The sequence below is a fragment of the Anarhichas minor genome, unplaced genomic scaffold (assembly GCF_050575085.1).
Source record: "Anarhichas minor isolate MPS153535 unplaced genomic scaffold, ASM5057508v1 ptg000016l, whole genome shotgun sequence".
NCBI lineage: Eukaryota > Metazoa > Chordata > Actinopteri > Perciformes > Anarhichadidae > Anarhichas > Anarhichas minor.
The window spans coordinates 1,913,867-1,940,486 of NW_027466462.1; the positions used below are offsets into that span (position 1 = coordinate 1,913,867).

The 26,620-nt window shown below is 44.1% G+C and overlaps 1 protein-coding gene across 8 annotated transcripts in view; it reads right to left on the reverse strand.

Annotated features, from left to right (window-relative positions):
* The window catches only part of LOC142950767 (phosphatidylinositol-binding clathrin assembly protein), a 59,359-nt gene that overhangs the window by 24,766 nt on the left and 7,973 nt on the right, over positions 1–26,620 (reverse strand). For 7 of the 8 annotated variants that reach the window (XM_076092377.1, XM_076092379.1, XM_076092376.1 and 4 more), the window contains 7 exons: positions 20,722–20,864; positions 7,072–7,147; positions 6,782–6,884; positions 5,496–5,589; positions 4,695–4,806; positions 3,955–4,061; positions 1,820–1,861 (listed from right to left, as the gene is read on the reverse strand). In XM_076092377.1, the coding sequence (XP_075948492.1) occupies positions 1,820–1,861; positions 3,955–4,061; positions 4,695–4,806; positions 5,496–5,589; positions 6,782–6,884; positions 7,072–7,147; positions 20,722–20,864 (677 nt within the window). Of the gene's footprint in view, positions 1–1,819; positions 1,862–3,954; positions 4,062–4,694; positions 4,807–5,495; positions 5,590–6,781; positions 6,885–7,071; positions 7,148–20,721; positions 20,865–21,509; positions 22,476–26,620 lie in introns of those variants that run through there. The other variant, XM_076092381.1, reaches the window with a different exon arrangement.

Below are 26,620 nucleotides of genomic sequence, written 5' to 3' on the forward strand. Positions count from 1 at the left end.
AAACCCGGTGCAGGGATTCTTTCATGCAGATGTAGATGGAAGGGGCGGAGAGGTGAAGCTTCATTTTCTTATTCATGAGGTTTCACGGCCTTTTGGCTTGTCGTGCCGAAGCTCAGTGTGTGTGTGCGTGAGCTACAAGCAAGCCACCTGAGGCCGATACACATGTATTGTCCTCGGCACCAAAACAAGAGCATGCCTGGGAGTGTGTGAGGCGCACACACATACGCGAGCGTACAGGGTGTTCATGCAGGGGGGGGGGGGGGGGGGGGGTAAGCAGTACAGTATGCAACCCACCACCTACAATGTATGATCCTTTTGTTTTCTGCGACAGGCGGGGGGGAGAAGAGAAACGTCCATTTAACTTTGCAGCTTTACTTCATGAGTTCAACACCCACACAGTCAATCCACATGCGGTTAACCTCCAGCTTCACACTCCACCACCGTGTTTTTACTAATGCACGACTAAAGTTCAGAGGCTGTGAACAGTTAGATCTGTCGGTAAACACGTACAGAGTGGCAGCTTTTCAATACAAGTGCGTGGCAAAGTAACCGCAGTTTAATGAACTGTAAAACTAAGCAGGGCTGTAACTTATGATTATTGTCATTATTGAGAAATGTGCCAGTTTCCTAAACTCAGTCTGCTGATACTCGGGGCTGAAATTTGCTCTCCATCTGGCGCTAAAAGTGGAGTCGTCGGACCGCTGTGTTGAAGCACAGCAGAGATGATGAAACTGTGTTCGATGTGGATCTCCTGGTTGGCGTAGGTGAACATGCGTTTACCCATAATGCCCCATTCTGCACGTAGGTACATGCATCTTTGGAGAAGCATGATTCCAGAATCGTAGACTTTTGGACCGTTTGTTAAACAAGACATTTAAATGACGTTACCTCGGGCTTTAGGAAGTCGTTACATTTTTCATAATTTCTGACATTTTACAGATCAAACGACTTGATAAATGATAATAATCGTTAGTTACAGCCTTATTGTTGATACGTTTCCTGTCCTAATAATCAAACTAATCATTTTAACGCTAAACCAAAGTGTGTCGATGTTTCCTCTAAGAATTCAAGGTAGCATGAGGAGAGTAACTGATGTACAAATTGTCATTTTGTGAGTGAAGTATTGCTTTAAGCTGAATTCTTAATGGCTGATTAAAATATACAAGCTCTGCTGTGGATATCTAGAGACTCTCTCAGCTCCTCCCATAAACCATTAGGAGGATGAAAACAGAGCTTGAACTGATTCCTTTGAATTCACAATAAGATAAAATGGCAAATTGATCCTTGACGATTAAAAAAGAGAAATGTAGTTTATTCCCTTGTAGCGATGCTGTGTTGTTTTTCAAGCCCTTTGTTGTTGCAATCATCATTATTATTTTTTTTGTAGATCCAAGGTCTGAGCTCATTGTTCACAGTTGAAACCTGCAGGAGGCCTGCTGATGGTGCGGTGGATAGGCAGGCCAATTTAACATACCTCAGCCTGTCGTTGGATCTATAATGAGTGTTTAGAAGTGAAAGAGAAAGCAGGAAATCAATCAAACCAGAGGGGAGTTGCCTAGACTGAGATCGGGTCCGACGAGATGGTTGTTTGAAATTAAAAGAAATGAGTGCGTGTGGCGAGTGAAGCAGAGAGAATGAGTGAACACTTGTTAAGAGGGGGAACACACGTATATATGGGGGGTTGAAATAAGGTGATCGTCCAGAGGGAGCGAGGAAACCACATGTAGAAGGAAAAGCCAGAAGAAAAACAAGGCGAGAAAAGGGGTGAGAATGAGAAATAGAGAGGGAAGAGGAAGTGGAAGGTGAGATGTATACTGACCTGTGAGAGATCTGGGATGTCACCCTGATCTATTCCAACTTGCTGTCGTCAAAAACAAACAAATAAAAAATAAAAAAAAGGGAAAAAGGTAGGTGGGATAAAATGGAGAAGAAGAGCAGGGTCCATTTGTAAAAAAATAAAATAGAAGAAGATGAGAAAAAGAAAAAAAAAAAAAAAACAGGGGAATCATTACTTCATGCAGTGGCAGTGTCAACATAAACGACAACAGAAATAAACAAGGAAAGGTTCGTCGACATCTGGATTGGCCGAGGAGCCGACCAATCCTCACAGTGAATGACGATGGTGATTGGACGGGGATAAATATGTCTGACCAATGAGGGAAGGCGGGCGATGGCGACTGATGATTCATGATGTGACAACACTGAACATATTCATTTAAAAAAAAAATAAAAAAATCGCTACGCAAAGATCGTCTCCAAAAGAACTCAGACAGGTAACGTTGGTGTGACTCGTCGGGACACAGATAAAGAACATTAAGTCCTGGACTTTTAAAACATGTCCGCGGTTGTTTAACAAACCAACATTCAGAGCATTAATATAGCAGAAAGCAACCATTCGCTATGTAAAGATATTGTGCAGTAACGTCTACCTGAGCAGGGAATCTACAGCCACCGTTTCTGGTACATTGTGATGCTAACGTGACACATTTCTTTGACCATTTGTCCGTATGTTTTTCTTATTTTTTACCATTTATTCAATTCGATTTTTGAATCATATCCATCTGCCATAATCTGTTTTGATTTTGTATCTCTGGAGGATGAAACATGTTCTACACATCTAAATTCAAACAAATGGATAATTTTGGAAATAATGGAAAATTATTTCAAAGATCTAATTATTGGACAATGACCATTAAGAGCCCAATCTATCAAAACCATTATTTCATGTTCGTTTTACTCCAACAGCATCTTGTGGGCAGAACAGTGGGCGGTAAACAAGCTAAAGGCCGTGTGCAGCAGCCTGTTTACGTGCATCATTGTGCAAAATCTGAGAAAGTTGTCAACTTGTGGACATAATATACGTCTCATCACAATGAGCGTCCAAACAACACATACTCTAAATGCTTTTAGGGGTGACAGCGTCGCCTGGGTAATCATTTAGATTGATGTAATACTTTTAGCAAACAGATTCCAGATCAGAGTTAAGCTTCAGAAAAATGTCCGAGACGTGTAGTGTACAAAAGGAGCAAATCATACGTTTACTCGCTGAATGAATGCATTTTGTTTTTTAAACTAAGCGCTGTTGTTTTGTCTGTAAAAGAACACGTGCATTATTTTCCAGAGCGCTCCTTAAAATCTAATTATAAAAGACAAAAGGGGGTTTGATTGGGACCATTTACATTAATGCAGAGAATGTGAACCACCAATGTATGAGACAGTAGCTGATTCTCACTGTTTCAAGTCGGCTGAAACAAAGGAGGGAGGGAAGAAAGAGGGCACGGGAGGAGAGAGAGAGAGAGAGGGAGAAAGAGGGATGATCTGTGGGCACTGGGCGAGGAAGAGCCGCACGAGTATCCATCTTTGTCAGGAGGAGAGGGGCAAGAGAGCGAGAGAACAGAGGATTAGATGGAGGAGTGTGGGGAGCAGAGCTAACGGAGCGCCAAACCACATCCTCCATCTTATGGTTATTTTGGGTGGGTATATATATATATATATATATATATATATATACATATATATATATATATATATATATATACACACACACACACACACATGCATGTGTGTAAGTGTCTGCACAGCAAATGTGGGGCAGTGAGGGCAAGTCGGGTACTGCTGTCTGCTCACGGTACAGTAGCTGTGTGAGCAAAAACTGCGACAGTATGGGGTCTTTGTGTTGGATATACGGCGACCAAAGAGGTGTTTGAGGATGTGTGTAAGTATACGTGTTTAGGGGATTTGGTCGGGACGAGAAACAGACGAGAAATTATGAGGAAAAAGGGTAAAAAAGGTCGTTTAAACAGGAGTTGCTCGAGGGTAAAATTTGAGAAAATCGACGCTAGAAAAAAAATGTACTCCTGATGTGTGTTTGCACACGTATTTTTGATTGTGTGTGTGTGTGTGTGTGTGTGTGTGTGTGTGTGTGTGTGTGTGTGTGTGTGTGTGTGAATATACCTCGGCCACTTTGAGGAACTCCGACAGCTTCGTCATCCTGCAAAGGAATTTCTTATAGATGTCCAGAGCATCTTTGCACTGGTTCTTCTTCATGTCAAAGTATTTCTCTACAGACACAGAAAAGAGAAATAAGGATTTAAAAAAGGAGATGGAAAGGAAGGAAGGAAGGAGGCAGGAATCAGTACATGATTGATTGGTGACAAACGGAAGCAGCTACATGACAGCATGTCAAAACCTACTCTGCTGCTAGGAAACCACAGTGTGTGTGTGTGTGTGTGTGTGTGCTGCTGTTGGGTCTGTGTTGACATATCTACCAGGCGCGATTGTCTGTGTTTGTACACGCAAAACAAAGTGTAGCTATACTTACACCTCATCATTTCTGACACACGTTAGCATGACGGCTGTGCATCCTAGCAGAGTGTGTGTGTGTGTGCGTGTGTGTGTGTGTGTGTCTATCAGAGCTACACAGTAAAGTGTTTTTTATATTTTATAACCATTGCAATGTCAACTTGCACAACAAACACATCGTGAAGGACTGCAATAGTTAGTTGGAAGAGAGTATTAGTAGAAATGCATTCATTCATTCATTCATTGGTGCCTTTTGTGTTTAGTTCAATGAAATAATTTCCTATTTATTTTTAGCTGAAAGCTGCAGAAAGGCAGAGCGAAGTATACTTTAATATCTGTTATTTATTGCAGGTAAAAGCATTATGACCAGTGTGTGTGTGTGTGTGTGTTACCCAATAGGTTGATGACCCCTTCATTGTAAGCAGCAAACAGCCTTATGGAGTCTTTGAAGAGCAGCATGAAGGCTGAGTTGATCACTCCGTTGGTGAGCTCATTAGGGTTAGCCTGAGAGAGAGAGGGGGAGACAGAGAGGGGGAGACAGAGCGAGAGAGAGAGAGGTAGAGAGAGAGGTAGAGAGAGAGAGAGCAGGTCAACGAGACATCTCTATCACATCTTTCTGAAGCTCTTCAGAAAAAAGAAAACATCTTTCAGACATTTTTTTCCCCTGAATACTACCACCTCTCTCTCTCGCTCTTTGCTATGAAGTGAAGACACACACACACACACACACACACACACACACACACACACACACACACACACACACACACACACACACACACACACACACACACACACACACACACACACACACACACACACACACACACACACACACACACACACACACACACACACACACACACACACACTTTAGGTGGGAAAACGATCCATCTGCATCTGCTCTTTGAAGCTCGCCGGCACAAACCACAATGCACTCACCAATTTCTACAAATCTCCACCCAATCCCCATCTCCCCTCTGTGCAGGCTCTCGCTCTCACACTCACACACACACACACACTTAAACTCAAAATGTGCCGCCATGATATGCTTCTTATACTCCATCAATAAAGAGAGGTTTCAAACTTTGCAAACTGTTTCAATTTACATTTTGATTGGAAAGTGAATCGACCACAACTTTGACAAGCGCGCATAAAGACACACGTATGCAAAACACACACACACTTAGTACCTGGAAATCCAGCAGAGCATCCAGCTGGTTCTGAATGATGGGCAGCGTCTTGATCAGCTTCTCTGTGTTCATGGTACGCATCACGCCGTCGATCCTGGCAGAGCACGAAACAAACACACACAATAGTAGCGGGCACCTTGTTGAGGGAAACGATTGTGCAAATTTTTGATGCAAATTAGGGTGTACGCATTAAAAAAGGATGAAATGATGAGGAAAAAACTGGGACAAAAAGAAGGTTTTCTCAGTAATGCAAAGCAACGACTACTCGCGGGGAAAGTCCTGCAACAAACGGCGACTGAAACACATTTTGCAAACGGATAATGAGAGTCTGCTCAGCGGGTTTTCGGCAGGACAAAGGATTCATTCCACGACCGTTGGACTTTCTGATATTGAAATGATCTTCCTAACACAACAGTGCACCCACTGTCATATTTACATATATTTACACAGGCCTCCAGCAAGGCCGCGTTCTCATTAGTCGATGCATTCAAATGTTACACTGGTCGACATTAAAAGGGACAGTTCGGACGTTTTCAGGAGGGGTTGTATGAGGAACTCACATCCACAGTGTTTTCCCTACAGTAGATGGCGGTCAGCTGTTTGTACCAACGCGGGAGAAGAGCAATGTGCAGCAGCAAAATGTATTTTGATACACCTAAAAATATAATCAGTTTAAGTGTCTTATCCAGAATATTCTCACAGCTGACGGGGAACTGAAGCAGTTATCTATACTCGCTTCAAAGTCACAGGACTCCATTGACAAAAACACTAATTTTACCTCCTACGGGTACATCTCTAGTATCTTTTGGCCTGGATTAGTGACTTCCTTGCTTCCTTCATGGTGGCGTCAACCAGGCCAGCTGTTTCACTCTATTTTGAGAGCAGTTAAACAGCAGACCTGAAGTCTGGGGACCCCCGCTCTGTAGGCAAAGGGTCCCCACAAAACAGGTCTCTCACAAAAGCATAAAAGCAAGTAAGCTACTACTTCTACGTTTTTATTCAACTGCTTAAGTTAAATAAAAAAAACAAGAAAGCCACACAAAGAGTGAAGTATTACTGGGCAGATACAATTTTCAGCTTCAGTCTATTATTAAGACATTAGCATAGTTTAGACGATACTCTACTGTAACATACACGGTTTAGTATAGAGAGTGTATACTGCCAACAAAACAAGAGACTTCGCAAAGAAAAAAAGAAAACTTTCAGTTTCTGTCTTTTGCCATTCGCTAACTTAAGTGCTGAAAGAGTGTGTGTGTGTGTGTGTGTGTGTGTGTGGCCTCCTTTACCCCCTCTTCATCTTGGTGAAATCCACAGCCACCAGTCTGTAGGACATGGCCTTCTCGTTCAGATAACGGCTGTATCGTCTGATGAAGGTCGACATGTCGTAACCTGGGAGGGAACAAGGAGAGGAGAGAAGGAGGGACACATACAGAGTGCGTTATGTGAGAAAACCATCCGTCCTATAAACTGTCTGTTTTGTGATGTCTTTGAGGCACATCCTGCCCATCTGCTTCTTCAGAAGCTAATCACAACACGGATAGAGCTCGTAGTGTGTGTGTGTGTGTGCGCGCTTTACCTTGCAGGGCTCCCTTATCCAGGAAGTTGTTCAGGTTAAACAGAGTGTTTCTGGAGGCCAGGTACTGGATCAAACGCTGAGATAAGGAAGACAAAAGGGAACGCTCGGTCAAATCAAGGTTAGCGAGGGGCTGACCCAGACGTTAAACTTATATCAGATAAAGTCCCAGTGACAATAATTCTTATAGTTAAACACTTTATATATTATGAGACAAAACCTTCGTTTGGATAATGGAATCATTGAAGTTACAAGTAGGTTTCTAACTGTATGGTTGCTGGTTTGAGGCCATCTTCTCTTTTTTCACAATGTATTGAGATAATTAAGAGCGACCGATCAAGCGAAACACATTCCCGCTCCCTGACAGATGGTAATAGCTTGTGCTCATTAGCCAACGGCTAATAACGAAGAATATGATATGATTCATCACCGACACCAATGGCTCAATTAAAACGCAGCGCACGGCTTCCACTCAAGCACTTCACCTCTCGAGAGAAGTTAAGAAACGGCAATGTGATGATTAAATGATAAACGTAGGTTCTGAGAAGGTCTTTTCTTGTTGTGCGTCTCTTGTTTGCCTTCCTGCAGAGAGGTCATAGGTCAAAACCGTGTGATGAATAATGCCGTTCCGGTCCTTTACAGATTCTTTGACACCTCTGTTTGTTTTTGAACGTTTCTCCGCCGCTAACAGAAACTTGCCTCTCTCTCTCCCCTTCCAGCTCAACACTGCTCACTTGTTCGTTGTGACGGACCTGATGTCACTAAGCAGGAGCTGGAAGCTCTTCACTTCCCATTTTCCAGGGAAGGTTTGCTCAGCGTATCTGCTCTTTCTCCAACACCACCTTGCGTCACATTTACACTTACAATACATTCGCCCAGTGCAGCGTCCCTCAATGTTCAGGTATCAGAAGAGAGCTTCAACTGTTCGCTTTCTCACGCCAACATCGCTGGCAAAGAGGCTCATCTATACTTCCCCAAAAGTGTTCTTGCTTCTATAGCAGAGATGGGCACCGGAATTTGAGTCAGAATTTCTCAAATTTCATTTCATGAACGGAGAGGACAAAAACAGACATTAGAGACCTGTCAATCACTGTGTAGCCCCGCCCTAAAGCATCCCCTGCTTTATGGTCTGTTTGACTCTAAATGGACCATAATGTACTAAATGAACATCATGCTGTATTGAAGAAGACTTGAAACTAGAGATTGAGACCATAAACTCATGTTTACAATGTTTACTGAGGTAATAAATCAAGAGAGAAGTAGAGTCATTTTCTCATAGACTTCTATACAACCAGAGGGGTCGCCCCCTGGTGGACACTAGAGAGAATGCAGGTTTAAGACATGAAGCTTTGACTTCACTCCTCAGACCCGGAGGTTGCCGCCTTTATAACAGCTATATCCTTTTAATTGTCAGACTTCAAAGACCTTGGGTGAAGTAGAATAACTGTATTGTGTACATAACATGGAATGAAAGAACTCAAACTACATTCAGCTGCACAAGCACCTGGAAAACACATCTGCACAGGTGTCAGACGGTGCCATCTTCTTCTGACAGATGGTATTTACAAAGTTGTGAGGCAGGTTATGAAACAGGTTAGGTGGCATTATTACCGAATGATGCTACACTGATTTCACTTACTGTGTTAAAATTACTGAATTGTAACCGTGTTTATTTATTACAACTCTGCTCATTAGCAATTCAGATTTTGTAGCTGTTTCCTATAATAGAGATGTAAGAAGTTAAGCATTTTACTACATCTTCTTGATGATTTCTATGTTTATCTGCAGGTGCAAAGAATGCAACAAAAGATTTTTCAACTGAAAAAATAGAAGTAAAACCTGCGGTTTGCTATGAGGTAGACAGAATTGCTGACGAATTACTGAATAGGAAATGAAATGTCCAGAATCAGTGTTGCCAAGCCAAACCGTTGGGAGACTTGAGACCTAACTTGAACTCCGGACTTGAAATTTAACCTCTCCCTCTCTCTCTCTCTCTCTCTCTCTCTCTCTCTCAAACACTAGACTCGAACTTGCATTGTGTCCCTTGAGTTTTATGCAGTGGAATAAGTCTTGACCACCATCCATAGTTTTGGGAACTCAGGCCTCAGGCTTCCCAAAAGCATCTTAACGTTAAAGGCCGTCTCTGTCCAACGGACTTAAAATGATCTGAGATTTGTCAGTTTGCCAATTCCTGATCTGGCAGAGAACCAGCCCTCACTGGCTGGTTGAAGCATCTGAGAATGTGTGTGTGTGTGTGTGCGCGCGCATTTGTGAGTACAAATATGCTTGCGGGTATGTGTGTTGGCCTCAGCAGCACTGACACGTTTCCAAGGGCTCTGGGACTATTTAAAAAGGCATAAAGGATTAGATTTGGTTCACGTCCTTTATGTGTGTGTGTGCTCCCGCTGTGGGAACCAAACTTGTGGGGACTCGGCTCCCATCTGTGGACAGAAATGTCCCTAAAAGGCAACCATCTATTTAACGGTTAAGACTTTCTACAATTCAGAGTTTCGTCTAAGTTACAGTTAGAGTAAAAACAAGTTACGGTTGAGGTACGGCTTGAGAGGTGCATGCAGAAGTTGTGGTAAAGGTGAAAGTAAGGCTGCATTCACACCAAATCAGGCCTCCCATGCATTTGAATGTGGTTACAGCGTTTAGGCTGCGGAGGTGATGCCAAGAAACAACTTTTCAAGTTGGCTGCGATGGCAAATAACCGGCAACCACACAGCAAGACGACCACAGGAAGCGGATCATCAAGGAAGACCAAAGAACTATGGAGTGTAACGTCATATTTCACGTGTAGACACTCAGTTTGGCATTTGGTATTTCTGCATCGCGAGAGAAAAGCAAACAACGGTATCGAAGGCTTTTCTCTCTTCTCCCGACTGGCTTTGGCAAGAGTTTGATTGACAGATGGTTCATCCAATCACCTGCAAAGTATCGGTTTTGAAAGGTCCTGCCCTTTACCAAACAAACAGTTTCCAATGACAGCTTCTTAATTTTGAATCCTTGATTATTTCAGCTTTTAACGTAAGTGAAATGCCCTCAGAACTAAATGTGTGTTCTTAGGATCTTAGACGAGATGCTGTCTTGATGCATCTCGACTAAGAGTTCAAGTTTTAGGGTGAAAATTGAGAAATACGTGATGAGTTTAGCAATAAACCCAGGTTAAGACAGAGAAACTTAGACGGAGATGGTCCCGGATAGAGAGGAGCTAGCATGAGAAGCAGCTCACAGACTCCATGAGCTCTTTCTCTGCTTCGTCTTGTGTGCCGACTGCTCTCCTCCTCATCAAAAGCCCAGCTGACGTCTGCATGCGTCTCTCCTTCAGACTCGGATACAAAAGGCGGAGGCTGAGAGAGAACCCACACAAAACGCATGGATATAGTTAAAAAGGAGAGAATATATAAAGGGGCAGAATCACTCTGCACAGAGGGAGACTCAGAAACCCGCTGAGCTCTAGATCATTCGGCGAAGACGCCGCTCTGAGAGGAGATTGAGATTTTTGAGAATAGGTGTAAGAATAGAGAGGAGAGTACAGAAATAGGGAGGAGGGGGAGACGGAGAAGTGGGTCGGCTTGTCAAATAATTCATGTTAGCATATCGGAGAACATCCTCATGTTTTATTGATGCATGTAGATCCTGGCTACTCCCTGCCTCTTTCGTCCTCAACATAGCTATACATAGCTACTCCCTCTTTCTCTCCATCTCCTCTCCTTCTTCCACGTCTTTCTCTCAAAAGTGCACAAGTTGGTAGTTTCCCTAGTAACCGAACACCACGGCCTCAGCGCTGACCTGAAGTGGTTTTCTTTTCTTTTTCTTTTTGCATTGTGTAGTCGTGTTATGTGGAGGAGAAGCCAAGGCCGGAGCTCTGTAGACTGTTGCTGCATTTTGACAACAAATTGTGTCTGGATGAAGATCTAATTGAGTTCTGCTTGACAAAGACGTAACGGCTTAAAATGAGTCCTTACATCCTGCCACGGTTATTACAATGAGACAGATTTTTAGGCTTCTTTCTCAATCACACAGGCAATAGAACGTGGTCACCCATGTCCATATACTTTTAGTCAGGGGCTATTTTTTTAATGGTTCAACCTACCTCGGCCCGTTTGTTCCCAAAAAACACTCTGGCATTGGTGGGCATGTCTTTTTAGGTACAGGTGAGATGATGAAATAAAGCTGCATTCTCTCTAGTGTCCACCAGGGGCGACTCCTCTGGTTGTATAGAAGTCTCTGAGAAAATGACTCTACTTCTCTCTTGATTTATTACCTCAGTAAACATTGTAAACATGAGTGTATGGTCTCAATCTCTAGTTTCAAGTCTTCTGGTTGCAAAAATCCAAGATGGTGACAGCCAAAACGCCAAACTTGAGGCTTCAAAACGGCCGTCCACAAACCAATGAGTGACATCCTGACGACTACGTCCACTTCTTATATAAAGTCTATAGATGGAATACGATCCAGGGAATACACAGAGTATACTCCATTAAGTTTCGAACGCAACGTTTCTTATTTTTCTACCCAGAGGAAGTAATGAATGGTAACTCAAGGCTGCCACAGAAGTACGTAATCTACCCAGAAAGAGATGTACTCACTGACTCCAGATCTTTTTCATCTCTCCTCCCTTTGGTATAAATATAAAAAATAAAAGAATTGCACAGCCTGGTTGGTAAACACCAGTGTGCTGTGTGCAGCTCACTGACGTCACATTACATGATATCTGGGAAGTTGAAACAGTTCCCGCTCTGCCCTCTTTGGACCTGCCAAACACACACAGCCAGCAGGGAGGAGGCCACCTGGGTCTTCTGGGTAAAAAACAAGAGCTCAAAGTACACATCTATTAAAAGTATCCCAACTACGGTTTACAGGGAATACAGATGGGTAGTCTCCAAAAGGGGGGCCGTTGAGTCCACATGGGAATTTGTTTTTTTGGCAGCGGTGCTCGACTTAACTTCACACATACACAAACTTCCACAGAACTGACTGCAAAAACCACGAGCTCCACTGAAGGCTGATGACTCACGCAAGAAGAATGAGTCGTGATCGAGCCGTGTTGAATGAAAGCAGCTCTTATGCAAGCAAGAGAAAGGACACACAAGGAAACAGGCGTGCGGACCGGTACAGACACATGTTCACACACACACACAAGCATAGGATTCTCTCCTGTCATCTTTTTTCCTCCTCTTCCTCCTCCTCCTCCTCCTCCTCCTCCTCTCTTACGCAATCAACCATTTAGCCTCTGAATCCAATCTAAGTGTGAAAGCCACAAAGAGAAGCTAGGTGGGTGACTGAGTGTGACGGGATTAAAGAGACGTTTAAACGTTTTGTGTGCGTGCGTATGTGGGAATCTATGCCTACAAGGTGACAAGGCTGATAGTGTGTGGGCTCTGGCACTCATGGGAGCAGTTGTGTCTTGCTGGTGGATGAGGTCAATGAGGCAGCTAAAGGCAACATGAGTCATCATTTAAAAACACTACTGCACGCACAAACACACACACACTAAGTGGGTAGTTTTTTCTCCTGACTAGTACACTATTGAAAGGAACATGACGTGCAAAGAGTCAGGTAGTGGTGCATCATCCAGGGTTACAGGCATTACTACCAGATCAGTACCAGCGCAGTGCATGCTGGGAGTGTTGCGCCGTGCTGCCTTTATGTAGGTTTATGAACAAGGCTGCCATCTTGTTTCCCGTTTAAAACGGCGGGACAGACAACCGGGTACCGATCGGGCGATGGGGTTCGTCACCAGAGGGGAGCCAGTTGAGTGGAGCAGCGAGTCCACTAGCGTCCTCGCCGGGTCTAGTGGACATGCAGCGTTAGGAGACTTCGGTTAATTGTCTGAGGAGTCACCTGATCCTCCCAGTTTGATGAGATATCATCACCTGTGTCTATATTTATCTCTCAAGCTAATCATAACTCACATTCCTAAAGAATGAATGTCCTCTTAAGTACACATGGGTGTGCCATTAGCCGGTGGAACGTCTGGTAAACACATTGGAGTAGAAACTTTATCATTTTATTCATCGTTATTTATTCTAAATATTCATAAAAAGGGAGTCATGTTTATAGTCTGGAAATTAATTACTTTCATTCTACTAAACCACTTTTGACTGGAGGTCAAATGCAGTAAAACCGCTAATTATAGTGTTTTAAAGTGCAATCGTATCGAGGGGTGGAAGCAGCAGAGCTAATTACGGCACCACTAATTAAACTTGGCACTTGAAGAGAGACTCATGGAAGGAAGGAAGACAGAAACCTTCAGGAAGGAGTGTGCTACTGCTGAGCAAACACTAGAAGGGAAGCTGTAAAAACAATATTATCTCATAACGGCAAGAAAAAAGAAAATTGTGGAGGTATTACTCAGTCTGTTGCCCTGCATGACCAGACACTTGAAGGGGTGGAGAGAGAGGGCTTTTTCGCCATTTCATGGAACATTAGGAGCTGCACTAAAGTTTGCCCTCCAAACACTCTGAGACTCTGTCTTCTCACACATGTACTGCAAGGACTGAGGAGGGAGGACTGACCACAGCAGCCCCATCTCTCTGGATCTATTGAGCTCTATTTATAAAGCAGTCTATAAGCCACGCCCCCTTTAGTAACTGGTTGTAAACAAAAGCAGGATTCAGCAGATCTCATCAGCTGTAATTAGTCTAACATGTGTTCCAAGAGTTGGTGGAAAACGCTGTGAGCGGCCGACTTGTTTTGAAACCACAATCTTGCCGAACGGATCCTAAAATACATACTTGGTGGTTTCATTCATTATAGCTAACCGGTTCCTTGTAAAAGTCTGCATCATCCACAGTTCACGATCCACAAAAACAGGCTGTTTGGAAAACATGCTTGTTCGTATTCCCAAATTGTAGAAGAGAAGAGAAAAGGCCCAAATGCAATGAGCAGGACGGAGCTGGAAATGTTATCCTAAACTCTGAGAGCATTCTAACAACAGCGGAAATACAACTAGCTAGCTGTGAACACTGCAACGCCTACAAACTAATGTAGTGAATGATGTGCTGAAAGTAGCAGTCAGTATTGAGCTAGTTTTACCCTGCAAGTTTCTGCTTGGCTGAGTCTGGCAGGACACACACACACACACAACTTTCATCGATTGATCACACAGATGCAGACAATTCACTTGAGTTGGGGAAACTTGTTTATCTGCCTGAAGCAGCATAAGGAAGTATGTGGTGAGGGTGTCAGCTCATCATGGGTCACCCTGGTTTTTTAGTGATAGGTTGTTTGGCGCTGTCTGGAACAAACACACACACTGATATCTGCCTCTACACTAATCATCTTTATGTCCGTCACACCAGCAGCTGATAGGAAGCATGTGTGTGGTGACTTTGTGTCTCTGCGTGTGTGCGTTCAAGCTCTTCAGATTATCACAAGTGACCCCTATTAGAGTCAGCGTGACCTCACACACACACACACACACACACACACACACACACACACACACACACACACACACACACACCTCTGTGTCCCTGCTCCTTTGACACAGCGCTTGAGTCAGCAGATCTCGACACCCTCGTTTCTCTGACTGCCTTTTAATTTATCTTTTCCTTTCCTCTCTTCCTTCCTTCTCTTTGCCAGGTCAAAAATCCGTCTTTCATAATATCTCACACACCTTTATCTTCGCTTTTAAATCTCTGCTTTTGTCTGCGTCTTCCCCCCCCCCCCGGAGGAGGAGGCAGATGGAGTGTAGTGATGAAGAGTGCTTTTTGCTGACGTCACTGAAACAAATGGGCCGTTTGCTATCGGGGACATCAGGGTTTTTAGGGGGGGCTGGCGACTCACACCGCAACTTTACACTGCCGTAAAAAACAGCACACACAACGTTGTTGTCTCACACACACACCTTACTGTTCCCTCCCTCCTTCCCTATCTATTACACACACAGAGAGAAAAGGAAAGCTGTGCGTCCTGCTACCATCAGCACTTTCACCGCCGTCCTCGCCAGACCGTCCCCGTCTCCTCTCATGTCCTTAATGACTCTCACACTCTGTCTCCTCTCTTCTCCTTCCTACCACCTTTCCCTCCCTCTTTTAATGTACTCGATGCTATGCCTGCATTCGGTTTTGATGTACAGAGCCACAGCCCTCTATCCTGATTCCCGATGCACTTAGGTGCAATCAATCAGACTGTAATTTTCCCGGCTGACACTTATATCCAGTCCTGAAGAACAAAGTATGATTGGTAGTATTTCTGAGGTCTTGACGTCCTTGAAAACAAACTCCTAAAACTCATTTTTACACAGCGTTGTGTTATATTGTACCTCTGTGCTGTGACATTCCTCGAAGTCACGGAGGGAAAACTATGATGGCTGTTTAAAAAAAGGCTATTCATCATAAAAATAAATAGCAATGTTTAAGCATGACAGGTTAGGGTTGCATGAGTTCGATTTTCTGCTGCGGTCAAGTGAGCAAAAGCATTTCATTCTTTGGAATAAAGAATTCTTTAGAAAACTGTTCAGGACGGGCCGACTGTGGTGTTGCTGCTCGCAGCTTTTTCTCAATAACCGCACAAACAAACAACTTCACACACACGACACTGCGCTTCCTTTGGTCCTCGGCAATACAACCGGCATGACAAAGCTGAGTCACACCCAAGTTTCAGCCACTCGCGGTCAGAAACACCAGTGAAATACGCTCTGGTTTGTAGGAACAAACAGGGGCATCACCAACTAAAAGGGCCCCTAATAGTTTTAGCTTCTTATGATCTGAAAAATATTGAATCATGTTACTATTCCACCTCTTACAAAAGGCCCCTAAAACAATTAAAATATAGGTACATTGTGCTTGATCTTCCCTTGAAGTGTTACTATCAATAGTTAATAGTTTTACTTCAGGGAGAGAGTTTGGAGTACTTCTTCTACCACCGTCGATGGCAACATTCCCAGAAAGAGAAAGGGTGAAGCTAGATGTTGTTTGCCTGGATCCCTAAAATCACTAAATACGCACCAAAACTCACCCAAGTAGCAGTTAATCGTGATGAGAAACACCAGTGAAAAACACCAGCAAGGTAGGCAACCTGGGCCTGGGACCCCCCCAACTAAAAGGGCCCCCAAAGACTATGGATTTATTATGATTTTTAGATATGAAAAATGTTACTATTCCAACTCATAGAACCCCGAAATAACTTACAAAAGCACTTAGAAATACGCAACTCAGCTGTATACTCCTGACTGTGTGGCTGGGAAATCTCTCCCAGTCATTGTTTGGGGTTTCCTGCAGGGTTGTTTTTGGTACATATTGGCCTATCATACAAAAGGCGTGGAAGCGGAGGCACACACTGATACATAACAAGTGAGACAATAGCCAGACAGGGAGTCAGGACTCAGCACTCACCACATAGCTTGTAGATTAGTCCTAAATTAAAAACCTCATGCATACGTTAATCTGTAAAGACCCAGAGGTACAGACACAACGTGTGCTGGTGTTCCTGTAAAACGCACTCTTAAAGAGGCTTTGTGCCGGCGCCAGAAGAGAAATCGTGATCAGAGATATCGACCGACTCTTGATCGCTCAAAAGAGTCAGAGAGCCACCGGGGAGAGAGCCAGGACTGCTTCTTAACAGGCAGGCGGAAAAACTGGAGGTGAAGAATTGAATACGTATCAATACAGTGCTGTCAACTAACTAACTAACCCACACCCACACCTTCCTGTCCTTCTGTAACTCCTTTCCTTCTCTACTTCCACTTCTCAGCCTCCTATATGTCCTCCCTTCTCCCTACCCGTCTTCTTCTGTACTCTTCTTCCTATCGTATTCATGTCCATGTCGTATAAGCATTCTTTATTCTCATCAGACTCAAAGCACCGCACATATTCCTGGGGAGACACCGTCCCAGACAAATTAAATTATTTCAGGCTTAGCAGCTCTTTAAGGCGGGGTGACCCCCGAGAAAATAACATTTGAGGGTGGAGCGTTCATCGTATCAGAAGTGGACCAATGTTTAATATGTAAAGTGACTCAAATCTGAATGCTTATATCCATCGTTACATTATCATGCTCTGCGGTAGCCCTTTAAAGATCTAATTATGTGACAAACAGCCTGAAGAAAGCCGTTTCACTTCACTGTAAATGTTCCTCACTGTCAGAGCGGCGGTCGGACACTGAACAAGGCCAAGCTGGAGCCAGTCAGCGTGTTGATCTGAAAGGAACGTACAGTCTATTGACCCCAATTCTGTGGGTCTGTGGTTTCTAATTTTACGGCCAGATTTCTCTCAGCTCTGACTGGAACGGATGGCCCGGCCACGGGGGGAGCAGGGACACCTGGCCGCCGAAGCCTCCGTCAGCACCGCCGGCCTGACAGGCCTGATGAATGCAGGCCGATGAGCACACGCACACACTTTAGCTCCGCTACAGCAGAAGAAATGCAGCGCTGTAATGTGCTAAAGGTACGGTGGTGGAACAAACCTGCAGCGCTGTAATGTGCTAAAGGTACGGTGGTGGAACAAACCTGCAGCGGTGTACGGTGCTAAAGGTACGGTGGTGGAACAAACCTGCAGCGGTGTAAGGTGCTAAAGGTACGGTGGTGGAACAAACCTGCAGCGGTGTAAGGTGCTAAAGGTACGGTGGTGGAACAAACCTGCAGCGGTGTAAGGTGCTAAAGGTACGGTGGTGGAACAAACCTGCAGCGCTGTAAGGTGCTAAAGGTACGGTGGTGGAACAAACCTGCAGCGCTGTAATGTGCTAAAGGTACGGTGGTGGAACAAACCTGCAGCGGTGTAAGGTGCTAAAGGTACGGTGGTGGAACAAACCTGCAGCGGTGTGAGGTGCTAAAGGTACGGTGGTGGAACAAACCTGCAGCGGTGTACGGTGCTAAAGGTACGGTGGTGGAACAAACCTGCAGCGCTGTAATGTGCTAAAGGTACGGTGGTGGAACAAACCTGCAGCGGTGTAAGGTGCTAAAGGTACGGTGGTGGAACAAACCTGCAGCGGTGTGAGGTGCTAAAGGTACGGTGGTGGAACAAACCTGCAGCGGTGTGAGGTGCTAAAGGTACGGTGGTGGAACAAACCTGCAGCGCTGTAATGTGCTAAAGGTACGGTGGTGGAACAAACCTGCAGCGGTGTAAGGTGCTAAAGGTACGGTGGTGGAACAAACCTGCAGCGGTGTGAGGTGCTAAAGGTACGGTGGTGGAACAAACCTGCAGCGCTGTAAGGTGCTAAAGGTACGGTGGTGGAACAAACCTGCAGCGGTGTACGGTGCTAAAGGTACGGTGGTGGAACAAACCTGTGTTGAATAGTCAAGAGGAGAGCGAGTAACGTTAGCAGCACCGCTAACAGCTAACGTACGGAATTACTGTACATTATATTAGCAGTTTCCACTAAAGAGCATCCTGTTGACTGTACTTGAATTATTATTAATGCTTTAATAAAGCTTTCAGAGAATGACTGTGGTAATAATAAGAGGAACAAGATTACAGTGCATCACCGTTAACATTTCATATCCACAGCTCGACTTAGGTACTTGCTAGAAGCGAAGTAGAACTTAATTAAAACGGCATTAATGTGGACAAAACTATGCTTTGTATTACTTAAATATCACTTCACAATGAATTGGAGACAATAAAATGATAGGAAGACAATAACATAAAGCTAGATTAATATTAAAAAGATCACTCTCTCTCTTAACTTAGTTATTGTTGACCAGAATTAGAATAAGAAGAGTGAATCTCTGCAAACACTCCTTATGTTATGCAGACTTTAGGGATTAACACAGCATCGCAATGTTTGTTGCTGAGACATTAACATCAAATAGAGTTCAATATGAAAGTGACAGCTCAGAGATAAATCAGCCCACGGCTTGGGAATACCTCTAAACCACTTCCTGCTGCTCCGCAGTGACCTACTTATGATTTGGTTCATCAAACGATGCGGGTATTTACACATCGTGAGCATCCGATGACCACATGTCTCGCTGAAAGAGTGTACGAGGTCTCGGCTCACGTCAGCCGCTTATGCACCTCTACCGACGACATAACAGGTTATTATTAAGCACCTAAAAGCTTATTTTAGCAGCAGTGAAATCAGCGAGGCGGCTGCTGCGAGGCTGCCAGTGAGTTCAGAAGCTGGTTTTTCGTGCAGCGAAAAAACACACAATGATCTCACACCCGAGTCTTCCTCTTTTCAGAGGAAGTTTAGATTGACGTAATAAACAACGAACCCACAGAAGGAAGCGTTGCGTAAGAGATCTCCACTCAAACAAGGAAGCAGTGCTTCCCCGTTTTAATGGAAACTGAATGGAATGTGGTGCAGGGTGTGTCTGTGTGTGCACAAGAAGGTAGAGAGCGTATTAGCCTTTGCTTTCAAGATGTGTATTAAATATGTATATTGTGTATAGGAGAGTAATTACCCCCTTTTGGTTACAGGGGCCAGAAAAGCTTAGTTCTACAAAGACGTTTATCAAATATGGAAACAGTCTGCAGAACACGAGCTGCTTTTTTAAAGGAATAGTTTGGAAAATCAACATATGTTGGGCAAGAGTCAGGTTAGAGGATCCCACCCGTTCTGGTATCTGTACGGCCAGCAGCCAGTTAGCTTAGCTTAGCGAAAAGACAGGAAACAGCTAGCCCGGCTCTGTTCAAGGTAATAAAAACCAAGCGTTATATGTTGTTTGTTTACCAAAATAAAAGCAACACTTTATGCTAAGCTAACTGGTAATAGCTACGTCTTTACAAAATGTTGAAGTATTTCTTCAGAGAAGTTACAAGAAATGGGAAAAACTGCATTGAAAATAAACTGAATAGATAGTATAAAGTACAAAGTAGAAGGCATAAAATAATGTGAAATTGCATAATAATAGGTATACTACTGCACATTATCTATTGATCATACATTTTATGTTGTGATCAATGAACATATGTCACAACAAAGCAACATGCTGGGCTGCTTTGGACTCCTGTTTTCACCAAATATACATGAAACGCACCAGAGTAGACGGCTCCAAAGGGCAGCAGTCCATACGAGCATCAAAGTGACTTCTCGTGTTCCATCAATTGTGATTTAAAGGGTTCTGAATTATTAACAGTGTGCTAGAGGACTGATGTAAATGCGAGCTACAATAGTTTATTTGAAGAACAAAACACTCTTATTTCTATCTTGTTAGAAATTAATAAAACTACAACTCTCGCTCTAGATTGAATCTCTCCTCTCGCTTTGAAAAGCTGCATATAAATTGAGACATTTTATTGACTCGGGCTTTGATCAGACCTCTTCATGCAAAAACTAAAAGTTCTCCCAAACATAGCAGCGATTGGTTGATTTTTAATTCCAATTATTGTGTCGGAAAGTATGCAAATCCATGGAGGGACTGTGTTATTCTTCCGGCTTTCAACCAAGTTCATTCATTTGATTCTTCATTTGCTTTTATCCTCGTCCCCCATCTCCCTTCCAGCTCACACTGGGCTAATTAATTTCCTCCGCACTCCACAGTTATTTCTATTATTCACTCCAGGCGTCCCGATGTGTACGCTGTAGCTGAACACGCCGTTTGTGTCCACATCATCCTCCCGCCTGCACCCCCCATGTTGGTCCTAAATGAACCAGCATGCATGTTTATATTTACCTTTATGTGGGCGAGGTAGAGCTAATTAATATCCTACATAAATGTTTTCCTGCGTGTGAATGTGTGGCGTTTCTTCTGCCTCCTACCTCGTTGCCGTACATCATGAGGTGGTGGGTGGCGATCAGGGCCTTGAAGACCACCACCCAGCTGGAGTTGGCCGTGCGCTCGAACAACGTGTCCGCCAGCTGGGGAATGCTCACGTTCATCTCGTTGGTGCAGTGGATCAGATCTGGTAGGAATTTTAAAAAGACACAGAGAGAGTTACTACAAGAGTAGTAATAAAAAAAAGACAGCTGTACCAAGGACAGACGAACACGACGCACTTCAGCTGAATTCTTAAGCGACTACGGTGTGAAGGACACGTTCTAGCTGCTGAACTTTTGCTAACCCCCTTTCATCCTTTTTTGACTTTCACTCAGCTGCACCATCTCCCTCTTCTCTTGTTTCACTAAATACACTGACGTGAGAAAAATATATATAATATATACAAACTTTTGCACCACTTACATGTTGAGAAAACCACAGATACACAAGACGTCCGAGTCCCAAGATCCTATCGAGCTATCGATGCATTTTAATTTACTACGAGCCGAGTGCATTTGATAGGATCTGAGCGCATATACCCTGTTCTCACTTTAGCTGAGATTGATTTGAACGGCTTCTTATAAAGATCCAGTGTCTTCACTCACAACAGGTGACACACACGCATCAATACGGACACACGCGGCTACAATTGATGCTTCACACCAGATATCGCTCCCCCCCCCCTGGCATTCTCCACCTCTTTCATTCCTTCTCCTTTACTTCCCCCACCCGTCTCTCCCTCCCTTCCTCGCTCCATCACACCTCCACTCCCCCATCCTTTGTTCCTCACCGCAGGACGTTAGGAAGCTGCCGGCTCGCACACCTGGTAAGAGCCCCGTCGGGGAGGCTTCATCATCACAATCAGGGCGGGCGTGCACGTGTACGAGTGTGCACGCTCATTCAATAACGCTCCATCTTCGCTCTCAGCTCGCTTAAAGCATCATCTCCCTCGAGCACTTGGCCACACACACAGTAACAAAACAGACTTCTATAGACCAGCATTATTCTCTCTCTCAAACACACACACTATTTATTCAATATAAATGAGTGTCATGTACAAGGTGCATTACAGCACAATGCATCCATTTAGTGGTGTGAGCGACAGAGTGAGAGGATTTCACGGCTTTTGGGAATCGTTCCAGCGATATGAATGCATCAGAATGTTGAATGAGTCCTTTTAATAACAGCCGTGCCGACCTCAACTAGAGATGCTCCAATACCAAGAAAACCAAAGACTTGCTTTGATTAAAAATCATTCTTGGCATTAGCAGTTTAGATGATGTAAATCATAGGCTGCATATGTAGCTAGTGAGGTCATAATTCACTCTCCAATATCTATACAATAGAGCTTGAACGCATCATAATGTAACTCCATGCAACCTCCGTTATTTAGCCAAGTCAATGTTGATGTTTTTGTCACGCAACTTGCGTACTTCAGTAACGGCACTTACGATCTTTTATCCTAAACCTAACGAAGTACTTTTGTCGCCTGATCCTCACCGAGTTTCCCGTGAAGTCGGAAGTTTATTTAGAAAAGATTACACGCATGCAACGAGCGGAAATTGACACGCGTTGCTGGATTTTGCAGGAAAACGCAGGATATCATACTGTTGTATGAGGACACGTTGACGAGTGACATGTGTTGCTGTCGTTTGAGTATAAATTATATTATAACGTGATGTTGGATCGGTGCATGGACTCACATATTGGCTGATACCCGATCCAGCATTTAAGGCCGCATCGGAGGCATTTCCTAGACTGGTATAGTTAGCAAAACATCTCTAATCCCCCCCTCTCCTCCTCCCTACTGCCTCCCTACACCACACCACCAATGCTGATTAGATACTGAACCGTCCGCTCCGTTTTCAATTCATCTCTTTTATTTCTGCGGCTAACTCGTCCGTCCATCTCGCCTTCTGTTTTTAACAGAGCTCATGTTTTTACATTAATTCTGGAAGTGGTGAGGGTGAGAGAGAGACAGAGAGAGACAGAAAGAGAGAGAGACAGAGAGAGAGAGACAGAGAGAGAGCGAAAGAGACAGAGACAGACGGCGAGAGAGACAGAGAGACAGACAGACAGACGGAGAGAGAGAGAGAGACAGAGAGAGAAAGAGAGAACTAGGAGGACTGATTAGGTCTGTGGGGACGCTTGTGCATGGGGGTGTGTGTGAGTGTGTGTGTGTGAGTGTGAGTGTGTGTGTGTGTGTGTGTGTGCGCTCCAGTGATAATGTAAAGAGGGTACATGTGCTGACTTAATCAGGCAGAGTGGAAAGCATTAGATGCCACTGATCCCAGACCAGGGGGAGAAAAATAAAACAGGGAGGGTGAGGCAAACATATGGCACAGACAACAAAAAAGAAAAGAGGGTTAGGGGTGAGGAGAGAGAAATGAGGGAGGAGACGGGGGAGAAAAAGAGAAAACCAGCGGACGAGTATGAATAGAGGGAAAGGATAACGAGACATGAGAGACATGAGCGTCTCTTCATCGGGACAATTTACAGGAATCCACACACGGCTCAACAAGCGTCCTCGTCTCGCTTCCTCTCTCCTCTGAGGGTGTGTGTGTGTGTGTGTGTTTGTTTGTTCGTCTTCCTCACCCCCGCCCCAAAAGCAAACCCTGACAAATTATTCTGACCACAAAGATTCAGTCTTCAACTGCAAGACTCTTGACTCACTACAAGATACTTCAGACTACAGAGGAGATACGACTCAATGTCAAAAGTCTGTCCTCACTTCAAAGCCCAGCTGAAGGACGCGACTGTACGCATTTAATTAGTGTTAAATATTTAAATAATCACTTACATTGATCTGTGTGGGTGTTTTAAGTCTAGATTAATGTACACATCTCAACTTGATATCAGGTGTGTAGGCTGAATAAATGCTCCCAAAAAGAGACTATTTATTCAGTACAATGACGACGTTACACATTTACTTACGAACAAAAATATTTGATTACGTTTTACTTATCTTAGCACCTCTAAAGCTCACCGATTAAAAGGTTTTACCTCCGTCTGTTTAATCCGTACACAAACACAAATGTAGAAGTGCTTCCAGTTTAATGCTAAGCTATCGACTAATCAAACATATACAATATTGACAGCAGAGCGATTTATCGATTGATTACGAGAGAAAAACGACAACCAGTCCCTTGATATCACACACACACACACACACACACACACACACACACACACACACACACACACACACACACACACACACACACACACACACACACACACACACACACACACACACACACACACACACACACACACACACACACACACACACACACACACACACACACACACCTTCTCTGTTCCTCTCTGATGTGAGCGCCATTGTTGCTGCTCATCAGTTGACTTTTGACTGAACCACAATAGACCGGCGACTTCCTGGTACTGAAGGAACCAGTGTGAGCTAGTGAGGAAGTGTGTGTGTTTGCTTGGTACACTTTGGTGCAATAAACCAAGAGAAATCACTATCTACTACGTCCCCTGCCTCTCTTTCTATTTCCTCATCTGTCTGGTGCATCTACCCGGAGAACATAGAACTAATTAACCTTGAACAAAATTCTACTTTCTCGTCCTGATTGTCACTTTAAACCTCTTCCTTCTCTTTTACTGAATACCTAATCAGCTCTTCGTTGAATCTTTGTGGACGTTTGTGACTAATGTGAAGAAATTCCCATCAAAAACACAGTGACAGCTGTCGACTGTCTGGTGTTCGCATTCCTTTTAAAGCTGGCATCAGTCAGGATAAACCCCTTACGTTGACTTCACATTCTGAGTCTCTGCAACGAGATTTGGAAAGTGGGATATAGACAATTCAACGGGCCTCCGGGTGGGATAAAGTTCGAGGTGGATTAACCCTCGTGACCAGACCTGCGATCAGCTTCTCAATCCTATCTCGGCATCTTTTTAAAACCTCCATCTGGGCGTCACATCAGTGCTTTGCTTTGTGTGCTCGACACAGTCTCGGCCCCTTCAGAGACCACCAGAGGAAGGTCAGCCTCACATAGCTGGAATTCCTAAAGGGACGGCTCGGTATTAGAGGACATAATCTGGACAAATCTCAAAGACTTTACACGTTTAAAATCAGATTGTTTTTATGAAGGGAAGACGGTATGTCGACACAGTTCTGTCGACACACTGTGAAGAGACACTACCAGTGAAATCACTGAACATGTGGCCTTCCTACGTTAATACAACGCCCGTTATTTCCTTCATTGCTCAACAGCGTTGCCCAAAAAGTAATGATTAGCCGTGCAGAATATCACTGCAATGAGTCTTCACACAGTCATCAGAATGAGCCAACGAATACCATATCTGGAAATGTAAGAACATCCGACTGGTCATATTCCCATTCTTTGATTTATAATAAATACTTTTAAACTTTGCTTGATTTGAATATTTAAATATGTTCGTTGTACTGACAGGAAACAGGCCAGTTCGTCCAATTAAATAAACTTTGCATGATTTCTACAAGACCGAAGTCCTCCAACAGAACTAAAACCAATACAGCTCTTTGCTGATATCACGGGAATGTTCTCCACGGAGGTCGGAGGTCAACTACACGACTTGTAGGGACTCAATGTCTCACTCAAGGACATTTCCCCATAGGGTGGATGCTTGCCAACCAGAGGGCTTTAACGGTGGTCATCCAGTTAAAGGACGACGTCTCTTAACCGCCTCGACCACCCGGCCCTTCCGATCGCTCCGCAGGGGAGTGAGATTACCGAGGTTTAATAACGTCGCTAGCTAAGAAAGGGCGCCGCTGCCACCTTTGCTCAGAGTCTGAGTATTTCGGGAGGACGCACACGCCAGCTGACACCACACAGATGAAAAAGCCAGACGCAGGAGTGCAGCCCCAATCTGTTGAAGATTAACGCGCCGCAGTATCAGCACCTTGTCTGGCATGTAGCAGTAATCTCCTTCTCTGCTCTGTCTGTTTCCGTGTTAGGGACTGCAGACAAGGTTTGCCTCAAAAGAGGATTCCCCCGTCCCTCCCTCTTTCTTCCCCTCTCAAATCCTTGTGATAGGAGGTGGAGAGGGAGGACAGAGAGAGAGAGAGAGCTGTGAAGAATTGTAAGCCTGCTGAATTTGAAAAATAAGCATCTTTTCCTTTCTTCTTTTGGCTTTTACAATCACACCAAGCCCTTAATAACAGCTTTTTGGTTGTTGTAAATACTGAATAAAAAGGAAACTCTTGTTTTGTAGTCAGGGAAAACACGATGCTCGTCTATGATGGTCTCACCTCGCTGCCAATACAATCAAAAAGACACTACGGAGGTTTGAGCATCATCATTATGTTACGTTATTAGATTAACAAGCCACAAACAAATGATTCTTTCATTCTCATTCAGTAGTTTGCACAAAGAAACAGAAAAATATCAACGACTGGGAAGTCGTGTTTTGGGAAATGTTAAAGGACAAAACAAGTGACCACGGAGAGGCGGAGGCAGCAGAAGGAACGGATTATTTAGCGTTTTCTTGCCACTTTAGGGCCTTCAGAGTGCCTTTTTCTGGCAGAAAAGTGGCCGCAGTGCGCTAGTTAGCTGTGGGAAGAAAGAGGCAGCGAGTGACAAAATGTCACCACAAGTCGCTCTGCTAATGGACTTGTTCTATAGCTTTAATTATCCCCCTGAGGTCTGAAATACGAGTGCTTCTCCTCTGTCTCTCTTAGTCACACAGATATATATAGAGAGAGAGAGACGGAGATTTGGGGACAGACGAACTCTCTCGTCTCCAGCTGCCATGTTTTCATCGGGGGGAATCGGGATATCTTGTCAAGTGAAGAGGATGGAAGTCTCTGCACAAATGTCTCGGGGGGGGGGGGGATGTCTACCGGTTTATGTCAGAAATAAAATAAAAAGAGGAGAGTGACGCAGACAGAGACAG